We start from the raw sequence: 17,335 nt of genomic DNA, 5'->3' as shown, positions 1-17,335 counted from the left end.
ATAAGGAGTTCAGTTTTGGTAATATGAAGCTGGAGATGCCTACTAGACATCCAAATGGAGATGTTAAGTAGGAGCTGGATATGCAAGTCTGGAATCAAGGAAGATGGGCCTGGAGATTGAAATTTGGAAGCTGTCAGTATACACAGATGATATCTAAATCATGAGATTAAATGAGATCATCTGGGCTCTTGGGAGTGTATGCACATAGGAAGATCTGAGGATTAAGCCCCAGGGCATTCTAAGAGAGGTCTGGCAGATGAGAAATCTGCAAAGGAGTATGAAAAGAAATGTTTAGGGGCGTGAAAGGAAAACGTCCTGTCCTGGAAATGAAGTGAAGGAAATACTACCAGGAGGAGATGGTGGTCAATTGTGAATTACACTGATGGGTCAAGATGAGGGCCGGGGCAAGATCAATGGATAAAGCCTGAAACCAACAGCTGTGAGTCTTGAGTGCAAAAGTTTGGCACAAAAGAGAAAATGGAAGTCTAGGAACTGGAGCAGTGAATATATTTGAACCGGGTGAGTTTTATTTTTAAAAAGATGGCATGGAGATCCATTCACGGCATGGTGTTGTTTTAGGATAACATATAGGACATCTGTAAGAATAAGTCAGAAACTCTACCAACAGAAGAGCTGGAAAGGTCCTCAGGGATCACTGTGTCTCTAAACGAGAAGCTGGAAACCCACAGAGACTAAGTTGTTTGTCCAAAGTCGCCTGGCTAGTTAATAGTGGAGCTGAAGCTATAAAGCTAGAATCCAGGTGGTCTGATTCCCAGTTCAGTGTGCCTCATACTGCACCAATTTGTTGGCCTTCTTTTACTGTAGATCTGAGTTTTGTGAATTAGCAAATGAATGTAATAAAATCAAGGACTCTGTGCTATGAAGTGTATTTTGTTCATTTACTTTGACAAGGGTAGTTCAGCTTCAATAATTTATGTAACTTGATAGTATACACAGGAGAATGCCCTGTGGTGTGTTTGGGAAAAGTAATGAATTTCTTCTAAATCAGCCCTCGATTTACTTCCCTGCAATTAAATCTTTGTGAAGAAGTGGGGCAAGGCTGTTGGGGTTTTAGAGGGAGAGTGACAGGGTGCCACTAGAATTAGCCAGCTTTAACCTTCAGATCCCCAGGTAACTGTACCATAATTCTTGCTTGATGAATTTATAATTCCTTCTTCAGTGGCACACTAATATATTACTTCTAAATTTTGGTATTGTGTAAACTGGTGAGGTTTTAAGGACTAGCACAATAAAGATATTATATTGTTATACGTTCTTCCAAAGCAAATAACAGTCTGGCATCAGCATATAACTTCATTTTTATAAGAATTCATGGAATGACTGCAGGGCTCTGTGTAACCAAGGTTCTAATAACATTTAATACTCATCTTGAAAGGTCTGCTATATTAAAAGTAGGCCAAGAAGGCTGGAGTCCACTTTGAACTTACTTTTGTTATAGTCTTCTTCTCTTCACCTGAGTTTTCTTTCTGCTTGCATAAGTGTTTTCTCTTTGTGGACATTCTTTTTTTTTTTTTAATGCCATGTCCTATCTTTAAGAATGTGATTGCTGTGGACTTAATTGTGTCCCTCCAAAATTCAAATCCTGGAGTCCCAATATGATAAGTTTTTAGAGACGGGGTCTTTGGGTAGAAATTAGGGTTGGATGCGGTCATGAGAGTGTGGCCCTTAGCATGAGATTAGTGGCTTTATATGAAAAGGAAGAGAGAGAGATGTCATGGTTTTTCTCTCTCTGCCATGTGATGATAAGGGAGGTGGCTGTCTCATCGGGGACCTTGATTTTGCAAACACCTTGATCTTGAACTTCTAGCCTTCAGAAATATGAGTAATAAATGTTCATTGTTTAAGCCCCAGTCTATGTTATGTTGTTATTGCAGCCTGAGCAGATTATGTATTAAAGTGAGGTTCCTAAAACTGATCAGGCTAAAGCATGACTTGGTTGCTAAGACAATCCATTTATTGGTTCTGCAACACTTCTTTTCAGACAGCCCTCTTTCCAAATCTCCTTGAAAAGGAAGCATATGAGGATACTGACATTGCTGCTACTGCTGCCATTTGCCAGGTGGTGAACTTTTACAAGACTCCACATTAACATAAAATTTAATTTTAAGAATTTCAAGAACTTCTAAATATAGTCTGCAGAATATTAACCTAGATAACAGTCACCAAAACCAGCCAGTTCACCTAAAGATAAACTAGTTCCCAAAGTCTCCAGAGCCTAGAAGTTCTTTGTTTTGTAAACATGTTTACAAGGACGACCACGTTGTTGGAAATGACTGTGGTATTTAAGACTGGGATTGTCCTTTCTTGCGACTGGATTTATGCTTCATAATGATTATCTACTAGACACAGAAATAGCATTTCTGTAACTCAAAATTGTTACCGGAGGCATTTAGCAGAATCTTGCTTGAAAAATATAATGATTTTTCATCTTTATTCTCCCCCCTTCAAAAGGTTTCACTGCCCCTGATGTTTAACGTTATGCAAAGGCGTGTTTCTGCCAATGAATATCGCCTTATGGTTATGCTTCTGCAAATAGCCTGCTGTGAGCTGATAAAGGGATTAATGCAGCCAAAATTCTTAATCTGTGAAATTACAAATTAAATTCTCATATTAAAAATACCACCCTGAGGTATTTTTTGTGGTTTTAATTCCCCTCTGGTGTTCTGCATACATTGTGCTTGTTAATGACGGGGACAAGGCTGTCTCCATTGGCAGCCTGCTGCCGAGTGATAATGTGGAGGCATTTACTTACTGATAGAAACTGGATTTAACCACTGGCTGATAAACTAAGTGGCAAGTGGGTAATAAGTCCATATTAACAAAAAAGTACTACTACAGAATTCAGAATTCATAGACCATCAAAATCCTGGCTTAAACTCAATCATCAAGTCAGATGGGATTGAGATGTCACCAAGCAGGAGTGCTATCAAGTTACAAGTTCTACTAAAGGGGAAAACAAATCATGTGTTCGAATTCAATGAGCCATAAACTAATGAGTCCATGGGCATCATTTTTTTTTCCAATATGGGAAGATGCGTCACCAACTGATTATTTTTCTACAGGGATTTCATCTTTTTTTTTTTTTTTTAATGGGGACAGCAGTAGTAATGATCAATGAGTAGACTTTTGGAAAGTAAGTAGGGAATATGGGATAATATGGACTTGGAATATATGAACTACTGAAGAAGATTTCCAGTACAGGGTAGTAGTGGGTTGATACATCTACAGCCACTTTAGAGTTAAAAAAAAAGTAATTAGAATTCAATGTGAGATATTAGAAAAGATTTAGGGTAGGAACACCCTAGAGTTGTTACTTGGGATTTAGTTGCCAAATAAAAGGTTACTGTTGTCAAGGAGATTCCAGTGCTATCATGGGGGGAAGTCTAAAGTCTAAGAGAATAAAGACGTAACTTTTATGTATGGTTCATGTGTGCGTGCTAAGTTGCTTCAGGCATGTCTGACTCTTTGTGACTCTATGGACCATAGCCCACCAGGTTCCTCTGTCCATGGGATTCTCCAGGCAAGAATACTGGAGTGGGTTGCCATGCCCTCCTCCAGGGGACCTTCCCAACCCAGGGATCATCGAACCTGCATCTCTGCTGTCTTCCGCACTGGCAGGCAGGTTCTTTACCACCAGTGCAACCTGGGAAGCCCATGTCCATGGTAAGTGATGTATATTCAAGGATTAATAATGATATTATAAATATCCATCCATATATGCAGTATATGAATTTTTAAGGCAATAAGAAAAAAGTATGAGAAGAAATATCTCTCACTGGCATTTGGAAAGAATGTATCACCACTGAGCAAAAGTGTTCTTACTGCAACAGCATTTTGCAAAATTTCACAAGAATTTTGTTTCACACTTTGGAAGAAAGATGAGATCCTCCCAGTCATAAATCCTCCCCCAAATATTTAAAATGTAATTGGAAAAGGCTGTGTAAATATGAACACTTGTAAAAACAAAACAAAAACCCACCCAGGAATGTGTTTTGTTTTAAAAGACCCAGAGAAGAACTCTGTATGAATACCGAGAGCATTTGTAGTTAAAATGAATTACACGTCTTCAGTTCTTACATGTCAATTCAGTGCATTAGCCAGTTGCCAACTCTGTTCGTCAGCTCACTACATAGCAGCCCTTTTTAAGGTTATTGTTACAACCAAGATAGTCTCTGAGAATCAAACAGAAATGAATCATTTCTACTCTGTGTTCTGCAGCCAGTTAAAAAGTACTGTACGCATAAAGTACTAAATATGTAAATCATATTTTCCTTCTCCTTTATGACTGCTCAGATCATTTTTTTGGACACACACATAATCAAATACAAAGACATGCAGCTGCTGACTGCAGAGCAGAGATAGCGAAATAAGGAATCCATTTTCTTCCTGTGTCTGGTAAGCTCACAACTGAATGGCAAGATTCTACTAAATATATATGCACACTATCTCCCTTCCCCCATTCCATCTCTCTCTCTTCGTATATATACACACATATACATGTAATGCATATATTAATATCAACACACATAATATTACAGAAGCACAAACATGTGAACCCCTCTATGTGTATGTTACACATAGATGCTAAAATCATGCCCTGGCTTCAATTAGATGTTTCAAACTTGTCATACTCACTATCAGTCAGTTCCCATAGCCGTGGGGGTAGGTCACTAAAATACTCGTGGCTCAAGGCGGCCTGAGCTGATAGTCTGTTCTTTGGGGAACACTGGAGAAACTTGGAAGCCAGATCTTCTGCATGATTCACATAGCTGAGCCTGAAAACACAAGCAAAAAAGGGAGAAATCAGAACAAATAGAAAGTCCAAGTAAGACATGCTGTTGTTTAGTTGCTAAGTCGTGTCTGACTCTTTGGACCCCGTGGACTGCAGCACACCAGGCTTCCCTGTTCTTCACTGTCACCTGCAGTTTGCTCAAACTTATGTCCATTGAGTAGGTGATGCTGTGCAACCATCTCATCCTCTGCCTCCTGCTTCTCCTCCTGCCCTCAAGCTTTCCCAGCATGACGGTCTTTTCCAGCGAGTTGATTCTTGGCATCAGGTCGCCGAAGTATTGGAGTTTCAGATTTAGCATCAGTCCTTCCAATGAATATTCAGGGTTGATTTCCTTTAGGATTGAGACATGAGGCTCACCTAATTTTTCTGGACTTATTTATTCCCGGACAAGAAAACAAGTTAAATTGGCCGTTGGAAGTAAAAAGAAGCAGACTTCACAGTAGTTCTTAAAGTATCTGTTACTCTAAACCAGGTTTTACTCTTAGTATCCTCATTGATCTAACATATTTCTACTCTGAGCCGAGGGTTGATATTTTCAAGATAAAATTAGATCCCAAGGTAGAAAATTTCAGAACATAATTTATCAAATAGTAGCCAGAATTTTTTCAGAGAATATATGTACTGTATACACATCTGGATATATTTACAAGGAAATTAATATGAAATAACCAGGAGAATTAAAATAAATCTTCTATTAAATTCTCTAGTTACTAAAGTTACTTTTCCTCGAAGAATTCACATTTTCTTACATTGAATGAAAAACTATTGGAATAAGCGCCCTTCCAAATATTAACAATCGTAATATTAATGTGTAGGTTAACAAAGGGGATGAGCTTAAACCATATGGGACTGGATCAATTCAAGATGACCTTTAAAACAACAGTAGATAGAAAATGTGTGTCTCAAGATTACCAAAAAAACAGAAGAGTAAAATCTTCCATGTGGTACAACTTTCAAATGAGTAGCAGACCACACTGTCCAGCCCAGCCTTGTTTTTCATGAAATCTCTTTTTCACTTCTCCGAGCAATCAAACCCAGAGAGTTAACCTAAAGATGGGAGTTAAACTCTTCCTTACTACCACTTACGAGTAGTTGAGCATGTGTCCAGCACTTTCTTAGGCATTTTTCACAAACTCTCATATTTACTATTTGGCAAGATAACTCTGTTTCCATCTTAATATCAGGGGGAGCTAAGTGGAAGTAAGAGAAGGTAATAAGTTGCCCAATTAGCAGGTTGAAAGGATTCGAATCCATCTAGAACTAGTTGACTCTAAAGTGGTTTGTATGTACCAAAACTCTCAGATCATTTCTAAAGGCTTTTACCCACAGATTCCGGAGTTTGTGCAGTAAGATGCAGTTAAGTACAGTGGCTCTGAGACAGCCAAAAGAATGTGAAGAAAAGCTGCATCTGCTAGTATCTTCCAAAAGCCCTGACCCTGCAAAAAATACAATTAACCAATAAACATTTTTTCTCAATGACCAAAAATTCTCTCCCTTCCCCTCCTCAAGCATCTTTTTAGGGCTGATTTAAAATTATTAATGGTGTGTGTATGTGGAGGATGGATTAGGGGTGAGAAAGAGGAAAAGAGGTCATGAGTTTGGGAAGAGGAAGAGAAAAGGAGGACAGCAAAGAAAAATGTTACAGTATCCAAAGATCCAGTCTAAGAGACCTTCTCTCTAAATCTTTGTAGGTGCAGGTCTCACTGATGGGGGTTCAGTGTTTGGCTGTTGCAAGGGATGCTTTTAAAAAACTGATCAGTGTATTGGTTTTAAATTTCTACCTGGCAAAGAGAAACCTGTCTAAAGGAAAAGCAGGCATTCTTAAAATTCTCTATGCTTTTTCTCTTTCTTTTAATAGGGTCCAGGACCATCCAAGTCATTCTTTCCTCTTACTAAGACCATTTCACTAGTAAAAAATTTTCATTAATATGTTGTTAAACACCAAATGCAAACTTTGAGATAGGTAGACTTCATGGTAAAAACTTCACTTACATTGAATGTACAGTTTATGTGTAATCACGGTGAATAACATATTGGTATCAATTTTATACAGTTTTGATAAAACACAACAGCAGAGCCAGACTGACAGTAGATACGAGTGTTAGGCCTGACTCTGTTACAAGAGAGATGAACCACATTACGTCTGCGGTCCTTCCAGCTGCAACAAGCCATGAATCATCCTTGTAGCGTGTTTCACTATTTTGAAGAATGATAAATATCTAGATTTCATGTAAATGCATAAATAATATTTATGATAAATATGATAAATTGATAATATTTATGATAAATATTTAATTTAATGTATATACACCTGAATATAGGGAATTAATCAAGAAGATATTTCCCCTTCCCCAAATAGACCAAACTTGTTAATAAAGTCAATAAAATAATAAAATGCTTATTTGTGCCATTCAGTTTATGCACAAACATTTGAATTATCGTATAGAATTTTAATTTGGAAAGTTTGCTATATTGTATTTCAGGAACCACTTTTTGGGCTTCCGTGGTGGCTCAGTGGTAAAGAATCCTCCTGCCAATGCAGGAGACGTCGGTTGGATCCCTGGTCCAGGAAGATCTCACATGCCACGGAGCAGCTAAGCCGGTGGGCCACAACTACCGAGATTGTGCTCTAGAGCCCAGAAACTGCAGCTACTGAGTCCAAGAGCCACAACTACTGAGAACCATGTGCCCTAGAGTCTGTGCTCTGCAAATCAGACGCCACCGCAATGAAAAGCCCAAGCCCTGCAACTGGAGCTGCCCCCGCTAGCTGCAACTAGAGAAAAGCCTGCACAGCAATGAAGACCCAGCACAGCCAAAAACAAACCAATGACTATTTCTATTCCAACTCTCCACATGCACTTTCCACATAACAATCTTCATCACTACCAGAACCCCTTTTTGAGTCCATTTAAATAGTCTGAGATATGATACTTCTGGGATATCTTATTTGGAAGTTTTATCCCAAGCAATAAGTTCACTTTATCAGGATGTTAGAATGACTGTGGTTGTTTTCAGTCCCCATCGTGATGGGAGCCGAAATTTTGTTTTATATATTGTAAAGTTGGCTAATTAAAAGCTTAGCTCTCTAGCACTGTTATCTCTTCCTGGTATATTCAGTTTTTAATCCTTCTATGATGACCTTCTTTATCTTTAATAAAGTTTTCTGAGCTAACATTCTTTTTTTCTTTTTGATGTAATGACCTCAGCTTTTTTGTTTGTTTAGTATTTGCCTGGTATACCTTTTGTCACCGTCTTTTATTATTTCACACCTGTAATTTTAAGGTGTCTCTCATAAACATTTCATAGCTGGGTTTATCCAATTAAATAATCCCTGTCTTCTAAGGAGAAAATTTAGTCCATTTATATGTCATGATTACTTTACTGATATATTTGGAATTACTGCTTTTAATCTTGCATCCTATTTTGTCCTGTTTTAATCTTTTCCCTCTTTCCCTACCTTCTTTGGAATGAGTTTCAAAATTCAACATTTTCCATCATCTATTTTAGAAGTTATACATTCCATTTCCATGTGTTTACTAGTTACTCTTTCCTTTACTTTTTGCATTTCAATATATTTATTTCAATGTTTAGAGTCAAGCAGTAAGTTTCATAATTTGTATTGTGACAAGTTATTTCTCCAAAGAACTATAATCATACAACCCAGAGAGTATATATATGATTGAACTAATATCCATATATAGCACCATTTTACCAATTACATAAAAAGACAAATTATCAAGTGTACAAATATTAAGTTACACACCTCAAAAGGAATATTAAATGTTAGACATCTGCTCAATTTGTCAGCAGAAACAAATTTCTCCTTTTGTAAGAAAGACAGAAAGAAGCAAAAAAATTTACAGTTTCTAACAACAATTGTAGGCAATTTCCAACAAATACTGGAAAAAAATTAAGGATTTTCAGAAATTTTGATTTTGAATTATTTTAGCTAAAACAACAGATCATGTCTACCATTAAAAAAATATTGACTAAACTCATGGGCATATTCCATATGTCCTACATGAGACAAACACAGTGTTTTGCCAAAAATACTTAATAGCTCACTCCTAGTCTTTTTTCAGGCCTTCTCTTTTAAGTTGCACCCTGAAGTGCAAACATTAAATTAATTTTAAGACATTTTTGTCTGGAGACATTAAAGATATGTACTTCTGTACAATGTGGACTTTACATGAACTTTACAACCAGAGATTTGTGATTTTCAAAATGGAGCTTTTCATAACAACATGAAATGAAATTTATAGAAAGACATTAAAACCCTGATGCTGGGAAAGATTGAAGGCAAAAGGAGAAGGGAGCAGACAGAAGATGAGATGGTTAGATAGCATTATTGACTCAAAGGACATGAATTTGAGCACACTCCTGGATTTAGTAAAGGACAGGGAAGCCTGGCAGGCTCCTGGCATGGGGTCGCTGAGTCGGACAGGACTAAGCAACTGGACAACAACAAATTAAAAAATCAACATAAAATTTGATCAAAGGCCAACAAAATCTGTGGTCACACAAATCTGATGTATACTGTTTTCAATATGGCAGACACGGACATAAAAGCAGGCAAGTAGACATACAGGCTTTCCTATCAATGTCTGAAATGACTGAAGGGATAAACCACAGAGGACAGTTCCTGGGATTTTAATTCTGCATGATATTAAAAACATACAAGTATTGTGCTGGGTATTTCAGTACCTAGTCTCTCTAAAATTCTTACGTATTGATAAGATTCTGGGATGGGAATAGATTTGAAGAAGATTTATGACCCAATACTGCATGGTTTTGGGAAAGGTCAATTGATCAAAATGATAAGCATGCTTTGAATGCTGAACAGCAAAAATTTTTTGCTTAGTTTCCAAACAAGTTGATCGTAATCCAAACACAGAGGCTGCAATTCTGCTAAGCTTGAAGCCTGATAAAAATGCTTATCAATGTTCGTATGAAAGCTTCATTAGACTTATCATTCACCAAATCTACATGTTGGCTAACACATACAATAAATTGGGTCCAGTCTAAAGTTCCAGTTCCAAGGAAATTAAGACATAGAGGAGTCCAGCCTTACTGACTACAACAGTAGGGTCTAAGATTGCTAGTATCTATGAAGTGCAGCTGGATTTTAGAGCAATACTTCCCCATATACAAAAGGTGCTTGTTTTTAAAATCTTGGTTCCACTTCTGTCTCAGAAATTTTACTGCATCTTCATATTTCGCTCTGCTTTCAATTAATGGGGCTTCTCTGGTGGCTCAGACAGTAAAGAATCTGCCTGCAATGTGGGAGAGCTGGGTTTGATGCCTGGATCGGGAAGATTCCCTGCAGGAGGGCATGGCAACCCACTCCAATATTCTTGTCTTGGAAGTCCCATGGACAGAGGACCTGGTGGGCTACAGTCCATGGGGTTGCAAAGAGTCGGACACGACTGAGCAACTAATATACTTCCAATTTATGCTAAGGCAACAAACACTAGAGCTCTGCCCAGACATGCTGATAATTCTTTAGGAAACTTCATTTTTTTGGCCACACCACACAGCGTGTTGGATCTTATTTCCCTGACCGAGGACTGAACCCTGTACCCTGCATTGGAAGCACAGAGTCTTAACCACTGGACCGCCAGGGAAGTCCCAGGAAACTTCATTTTACAAGACATAACCAGTCATCCACAGTCTAGCTAGATGGCAGTACATCACCGTTCTTCAGCCAACCAAAAACCTGATGACTTTTCTCCACAAAAGCAGTGTTGTAAGCTGCTTCACATATTCTTACAGTGTGCTAATACCACACTTTTTAAGTTACGTTGGTTAAAGTCACACTAGTTGGACTGTCCTGTGTATGACTTCACAAGAGGTGGTCACTTCATTTGAGCCACATTAATTTAGGTTAAAAAAATACTCAATAGGATTATAAGAAAATAAAAATTTTGCATGTAGAATACAGAAGTGATGCAAAGGATGATGTAAGGAAATGAACGTCTACTTCAGTATACTAAATTTGAAATTCTCAGTGTTTTGTGTATGAGGCTGGGAGTAATGGAAAGTGAAACGATCTTCCTGGCGAGCCCTAGCAAATCTGTAATCCAGTAATGAGGCAACAGAAAGGAAGTTCCCCAAGTTTAGCTCACCTAGGTCAGAGCTCTTTTTTTTTAAATTTTTAAAACAATTTATATATTTACAATTGGAGGATACTTGCTTTACAATGTTGTGTTGGTTTCTGCCTTACATTAACATGAATCAGCCATAGGTATACATATGTCTCCTCCCTCTTGAACCTCCCACCCCATCCCACCCTTCTAGGTTACCAGAGAGCACCGGGCTGAGTTCCCTGTGCTATACAGCAACTTTCCACTAGCTATATATATATGTGTGCATGCTCAGTTGCTTCAGTTGTGTCCGACTCTTCGCAACCCTATAGATGATAGCCAGCCAGGCTCCTCTATCCATGGTATTCTCCAGGCAAGAACACTGGAGTGGGTTGCCATGCCCTCCTCCAGGGGATCCTCCCGACCCAAGGATCAAACCTGGGTCTCTTATGTCTACCTGCATTGGCAGGCAGGTTCTTATTTGCAGGTCAGGAACAGAGACGCTGACAGAGAATGGACTCGTGGTCACAGCAGGGGAAGGAGAGTGTGGGATATGCTCTCTCAATTCATCCCACCCTGTCTTTCCGTCACTGTGACCACAAGTCTGTTCTCTATGTCAGTGTCTCTATTCCTGCCCTGCAAATAGATTCATCAGCACCATTTTATCTAGATTCCATATATGTGTGTTAATACACAATATTAGCTTTTCTCTTTCTTAGGTCAGAGCTCTTGTAACCTGCTCTCCTGGTTTTAACTCATTCCTCCTGAGTCCTAGTTAAGCCCTCTGATGGATCTTCTTGGTGAAATAGTAATGAATTTCTATAGTTCACTTGTCTGTTTAGAGGTCATGCTATGTTCCTAGCAAGAATCTCCACTGCACTCTAGAAAATAAATATGTGACCCAGAATATCACAGAATTGCCCAATCTACAGCTAGTGGAGTCCTCTTTAGGGTAAGCTGGCTTAGTGTTTCTAATACCATCAAGTGCATCATAAAAGCTTCCACACTATATACCTCCACCCTTAGTTTTCCAAGTGTGTGGGGCTCCTTAACTTTCTAAATATTTGAAGTTCAAAGTGACACTTTCTCTTTACCCTCCTGCCAAACAACAACCACAAAAAATAGGAACACTTGAATATTGAAAAATAGGAACACTTGCATATTGATGACACTAGTCCCATCTTTCATGTCATACTGTCGAATATTTTATTTCTACTTTCTACATAAGGACACACATTAAACACTGTTTTGGTTATTATTGTTGAAGTTTACCTGTGTTTATCATTTATTTAAACAGCTTTCCTTTCATGTTTTAGACATTCCTTTCCAGGTAACTTTTTTGTATCTGAAATGCAACTTTAGAAGTACTATAACTAAAGAGGTTGGTGGCAAATTCTGTTTTGTGTTCATACAAGATAATGGTTGCCTGGTGATATAATTCTAGGTTTAAAGCATTTTCCCTTAACTTAGAAGATATTAAACAGGCTTCTCTTGATGCCTGTTAGCTCTTCTCTTTCTGCTCAGAGTTCTGTAGTTGTGATGTATGGGGTTCTTTTGAGTTAACCTGCTTGGTATTCACAGTGTTTCCTGAATTTGAGGTTTCATGTCTTTCATCAATTCTGGAAGAAGATCTCAGTCATTACTTTTCGAATATTGCCTTAGCTCAATTCTCTCTCTTCCCTCATTTTGTATTAATAACACCAATGTAATGCCATCTTATTAAATTTTCCATGTCTTCACTTATTCTTTCATATTTTCCATCTGTTAGTCTCTCTGTTCTCCATTCTGGGTAATGACTTCAGAGCCATCTTCCAGCTCAACTAACTCTAATCAGGGGCATCTAATATGCTGTTTTCCCTAGTCGTTTTGTTCTTATAAATTCTTTTTAAATCTCTGACAAATTTGCATTTTCAACTTAAATGGTTTCCTGTTCAAGTTTTTAATGTGATCTTTTACTTTTTTTGGGCTTCCATGGTGGCTCAGATGGTAAAGAATCGCCTTCAGTGCAGGAGATCCAGGTTTAAACCCTGGATTGAGAAGATCCCCTGGAGAAGGGAATGGCAACCCACTCCAGTATTTTTGTCTGGAGAACCCCATGGACAGAGAAGCATATTTTAAATATAGTTTTGTTCTATGATAATTTCTAATATCTGAAGCTCTGGGTGAGGTGGAGGAGTCCAGTTTTGTTGCTTTTGCTACTGAGTGTCACTCACAATGACATTTTCATGTTTTATAATTCTGGATTTTGGGCTCGTGTTTGACTTTGATAATCTGTGGGACTCCTGAGGTGTCTGGGTTGAGAATATGTTTCTTTATATGGATTTTCTTACGCTTCTGCCAGGAGCCCTGGAGCTCTCTCAACATCTAGGAACTCCAAGTTCTTTCTGCTGGCTTGCTAGACCAAGTGAGTTATGTAAACTCAAACCTAAATGTGTAGAACTCTCAGGGGAGTTTTTTTCATCCCCAGTCAGAGCCAAGGCCAACACAAACAACTGTCCTTGCAGTCTCTCTTTGCTGGAAGTAGATTTTTTTTTTTTTTTTAGTGAGCCCATTACTGACTGAAGTGCTTTGAGGGCCTTGACTCTCTGTGGGGAATCTCAACTCCTACACCCTTTCAACTTTCTCAGGCCCAAAGTCTTGTTTCCTGACCCCCAGATCGCTCCATGTTCCTGTTTTAGGAACACCTCCAGGGCAGCTCCAACTGTAGCACTTACTTATCACTCTGTGTTTTCCATTCTTGGCCCCTGGAGATTTCACTTAATGTCTTCTTGGTTCAGCTATGGGTACACATTTGAATGGAAGTGCTTGTATTTTATCTTGCATTTAGGTGATTTTTAGTGGTAGTAGAACAGACTTTCCTGCTCCCCACTCATACTCTATAATCTAAGTAGCTACTATAAAATTATCTACACTTGCAATTTTTAGGCATTTCTCCTTAGAATAATCAAAAATTGGTATTGCTATCTCACCTCTTTTTTTTTTCTTAATTAATTCTTTAAGGTCACCTCTATTAAGCCTTGAAAACTAGCTTAAGTGAAGTTGTTTCAGGCTAATGTTCCTTCTACACGCAGCTTTTTTAAAAAATAATTTTTAAAATTTATTTATTGCTGTGCTGGGTCTTTGTTGCTCCACTGGCTTTTTCTCTCGTATGGCAAGCAGGGACTTCTCATTGAGGTGGCCCCTCTTATTGCCATCCATGCACAGGCTCTAGGGCTCCCAGGCTTCAGTAGCTGCGGCACATGGGGTCAGTAGTTGTGACTCTCAGGCTCTAGAGCACAGGCTTAATAGTTGTGGCACACAGTCTTAGTTGCTCTGCAGCACGTGAGATCTTCCTGGATCAGGGATCGAACCTGTGTCTCCTGCTTTGGCAGGCGATTCTTTACCACTGAGCCACTAGGGAAGCCCCACCACTCAACTTTATAGATGACTCTCAAGCACATTTTCCTAAGTGGAAGAAGCCAAAGGCTACATACAAGTGATTTTCTTTAGATGACATTCTGAAAAAGGCAAAATTATAGAAACAGAAAATTGATCAGTGATTGTCTGAAGCTGGAGGTGGGAGAGGTTAAGAAAGGGGCACTAGAGGATTTTTTTCAAATGGCTCTATCTCTTGATCAAGGGGGATGGAGATCAGGCCATCTAGAGATGTTAGAGGGTAGGGTCAGGGGAACCTGTCAAAGAAATTCAGCAAAGGAAGCAGTTTGGAGAGATGAAGTGTTGCAGGTTGTCTCAAGGAATATTTAGATATCATGGGTGGAGGCTGGCTCCGGTGAGTAACTGACATTGGGACTTCTGTGTCCAAGGGGAGCCCTGATGCCTCTAGGGATGTCCCAGCAAATGGGGAGATTCAACTGCTAATGGTGAGTCCCCCCAGCTATAGATTTCAGTGCTGGATCCCAGGTCACTGAGTGGGGGTCTGCCTTAGGCTGTCAGAACTGCGTCTGTCAGCCCACAGGGTGAGCTCAACCAGCTCCAAGTTCCTGGAGGGTCGCATAAACCAGGAAGGGTACGTGCGACAGAAACTGTCATGTTCATTCCTTATTTATTTATTGGTCACACCAGTTGGCATGTGGGATCTTAGCTCTGCAACCAGGGATCCCACCCCTGCCCCTGCAGTGGAAGTGCAGAGTCTTAACACTGGATCACCAAGGAAGTCCCATATAGTCTTTTTTTTTTTTCCCCAAGTAAAAGATGTGTTTGTTGTTTATGGAAACTCTCTGGGAAAAATCTTAAGGAATTTCAAAATTATAAATCTGTGTGGCAATGAAGAGAAACAATATCTACTGAATTCACAGGCTTTTTTTTTTTTTAGGGGGGAAGAGAATCTTACGATTAACTTTCATACAAATGCTTTTAATATAGTTGAAAATAACAGTATTCTGCTGTTCTAGTCATAACAAACTTTCATCCTTTTCCGAGTCCCTACCTATGCAACACACACACACACACACACACACACTCTCACACATTTTACCTGAGGTTAAAAAAAATGTGCAAGGATATAACATGAGTAGCCAAAAAACATGACTAGAGAGCAGGATATTTTCTCTGTCCCTCATGCAGTTTTTTCCACCTCAGAAATGAGGAAGATGGAACAGATGATCGTTAAGGGCTGCCAGGCTCTCACATCAGGTGTCCTCTGATCTCGGAAGGGCCTGAGTGTGAACTGGAGGCAGGGAGCATGAGCATAGCTGTACGGGCTGGCCACCGCGCATCCACCACAACTTTCTCCTCTGCCGTCCAGACAACGGTCCAACCAGGGCCCCTCACATCCCTTCACTCAGCCTGTCAACTAACTGCTTTACAAGTTCACCCAGGTTTCTAAGCCATCTTGAAAGTAAAGAGTAAAGCAAATCCAAAGTCTTTCATCACACTAAAGAAGATGGTCATCACTGGGTAGAGAAAACTGAAAGCACAGGATGGGGACCACCCTGGTGGTCCAGTGGTTAAGACTCCATGCTTCCACTGCAGAGGGCACGGATTCAATCCCTGGTAGGGGAACTTAACATCCCACATGCTGCTTGATGTGGTCAAAAAAAAGAAGAAAGTAGAGGATGAAAACAACGGTGCAAAAAAGAGGAAGAACTGGGTGATAGCAAGGCAAAGAGGACCACTTCTTATAATGCAGAGCTCCTGGCACAGTGTGGGGACACAGCATGTGCTGAACGACTGAGTGTTTCCTTGAGAACTGACTGTATTCATTTTTATACTTACAGAGGTTTTACCTTACCTGAGACACACACATTTAAAAAATAAACAATCATTTTGGGGCGAAAACATGTAAGGTCAGGTTCTGGTCCTTAAGGAACATCTTCAAAGTATACACGCTTCAGAAATAACTGTGTTGCAAGTGGGAAGGAAATTCATCCTTGTCTTTTTAAAATTACTTTATAAACTGGGACAGCAAGGGTTTTCATTTGTTTTTTTTTCCCACGTTGTAGTTTCAAATGACTCCCTCTAAAACTGATGATTTGCTTGTACAGCAACTAAAACAAGTTACATTTTGTTCCTAAGAGCCGACTTCTAAATATCTGTATAAAACTCTTGACTGGGATTTATTAACATTTTTAGCTCATGAAAGCGGGACATAAAGAGTCGAGGTGTAGCAAGTTCAATTTGTGTATTAAGGTGTTCAGTGGAGATACCTATTTCCATAAAACAGCTTAAAAGACAATGAAAAAAGAAGAAAAAGTTCTAGAATATTCCTCACTTGCATTCTGTGATGGAAAAGAACGATGAACACTGTGGGCTGATGTCTGAAGCATAACAGTGTGCTCTGTCTCACAGGGCTGGAGATAGAGTGACCTGGAGGGGAGGATTAGGAGGGTCTATACTCATGCTTTACTCATGGCTGCTCTTGTCACAGAGCAAAGTCAAGGGACCTGGGTCCATGTATTTGGCAGTGCACATCTTATCTCTGTGGCAACGATGCCAACATGGGCACTAGCCACTGGAACAGACCACAACTGAGCTCTTGAAAATGATTTGTGAAGAAGCCCACCCACCCACAAAGACAAGTCTGACTGTTTCCTCAGCTGTACTGACCAGAACTGTCAGAAACGGCACTTTCTCATCTATATATCAAAAGCCAAATGCTCATTTAATTACCTTCATATCAAAGTTCTGACTTAGAGGGAAGACCGTGGTCATAAAACTTTCACAAAGTGAGTTACTAAAAAGAAAAACAAACAGGTTTTATTCATTTTGCAAAGAGGGGTTAGTAACTGGTCAAGCAGAAGATGAAGGGAATCTCTGACACTGGAATAAACTCTTGGAAGAAAATAAAGACTCATATAAGGCAAGATTTAGGTCTGGGCTGTGAATCTCAAGTCCAGGTGCTGGGTTGTGAAATGAAATTAGAGAGGTAAGACTCTAATCCTGAAGACAGAGTTGTTTAACGCTGAGACTTTCTTTGTCAATGCACTGCTGGTTAAAATAA

The 17,335-nt window shown here is 39.3% G+C and overlaps 1 protein-coding gene across 12 annotated transcripts in view; it reads right to left on the bottom strand.

Annotated features, from left to right (window-relative positions):
• CDK14 (cyclin dependent kinase 14) overlaps window positions 1–17,335 on the bottom strand; it is a 642,291-nt gene that overhangs the window by 105,528 nt on the left and 519,428 nt on the right. For all 12 annotated transcript variants that reach the window (XR_014066045.1, XR_014066046.1, XR_014066047.1 and 9 more), the window contains one exon: window positions 4,657–4,796. Coding sequence is in view for 9 of the 12 variants with exons in the window: in XM_081531328.1 (XP_081387454.1) it covers window positions 4,657–4,796 (140 nt within the window). In the remaining 3 variants the exon portion in view is untranslated. The remainder of the gene's footprint in view (window positions 1–4,656; window positions 4,797–17,335) is intronic.

This window comes from Giraffa tippelskirchi, chromosome 10 (genome assembly GCF_054371585.1).
Source record: "Giraffa tippelskirchi isolate mGirTip1 chromosome 10, T2T-mGirTip1v1.2.pri, whole genome shotgun sequence".
In the NCBI taxonomy this organism is placed as follows: Eukaryota; Metazoa; Chordata; class Mammalia; order Artiodactyla; family Giraffidae; genus Giraffa; species Giraffa tippelskirchi.
The sequence above is the reverse complement of the archived record's forward strand: the minus strand, read 5'-3'. Positions and strand labels throughout refer to the sequence as shown.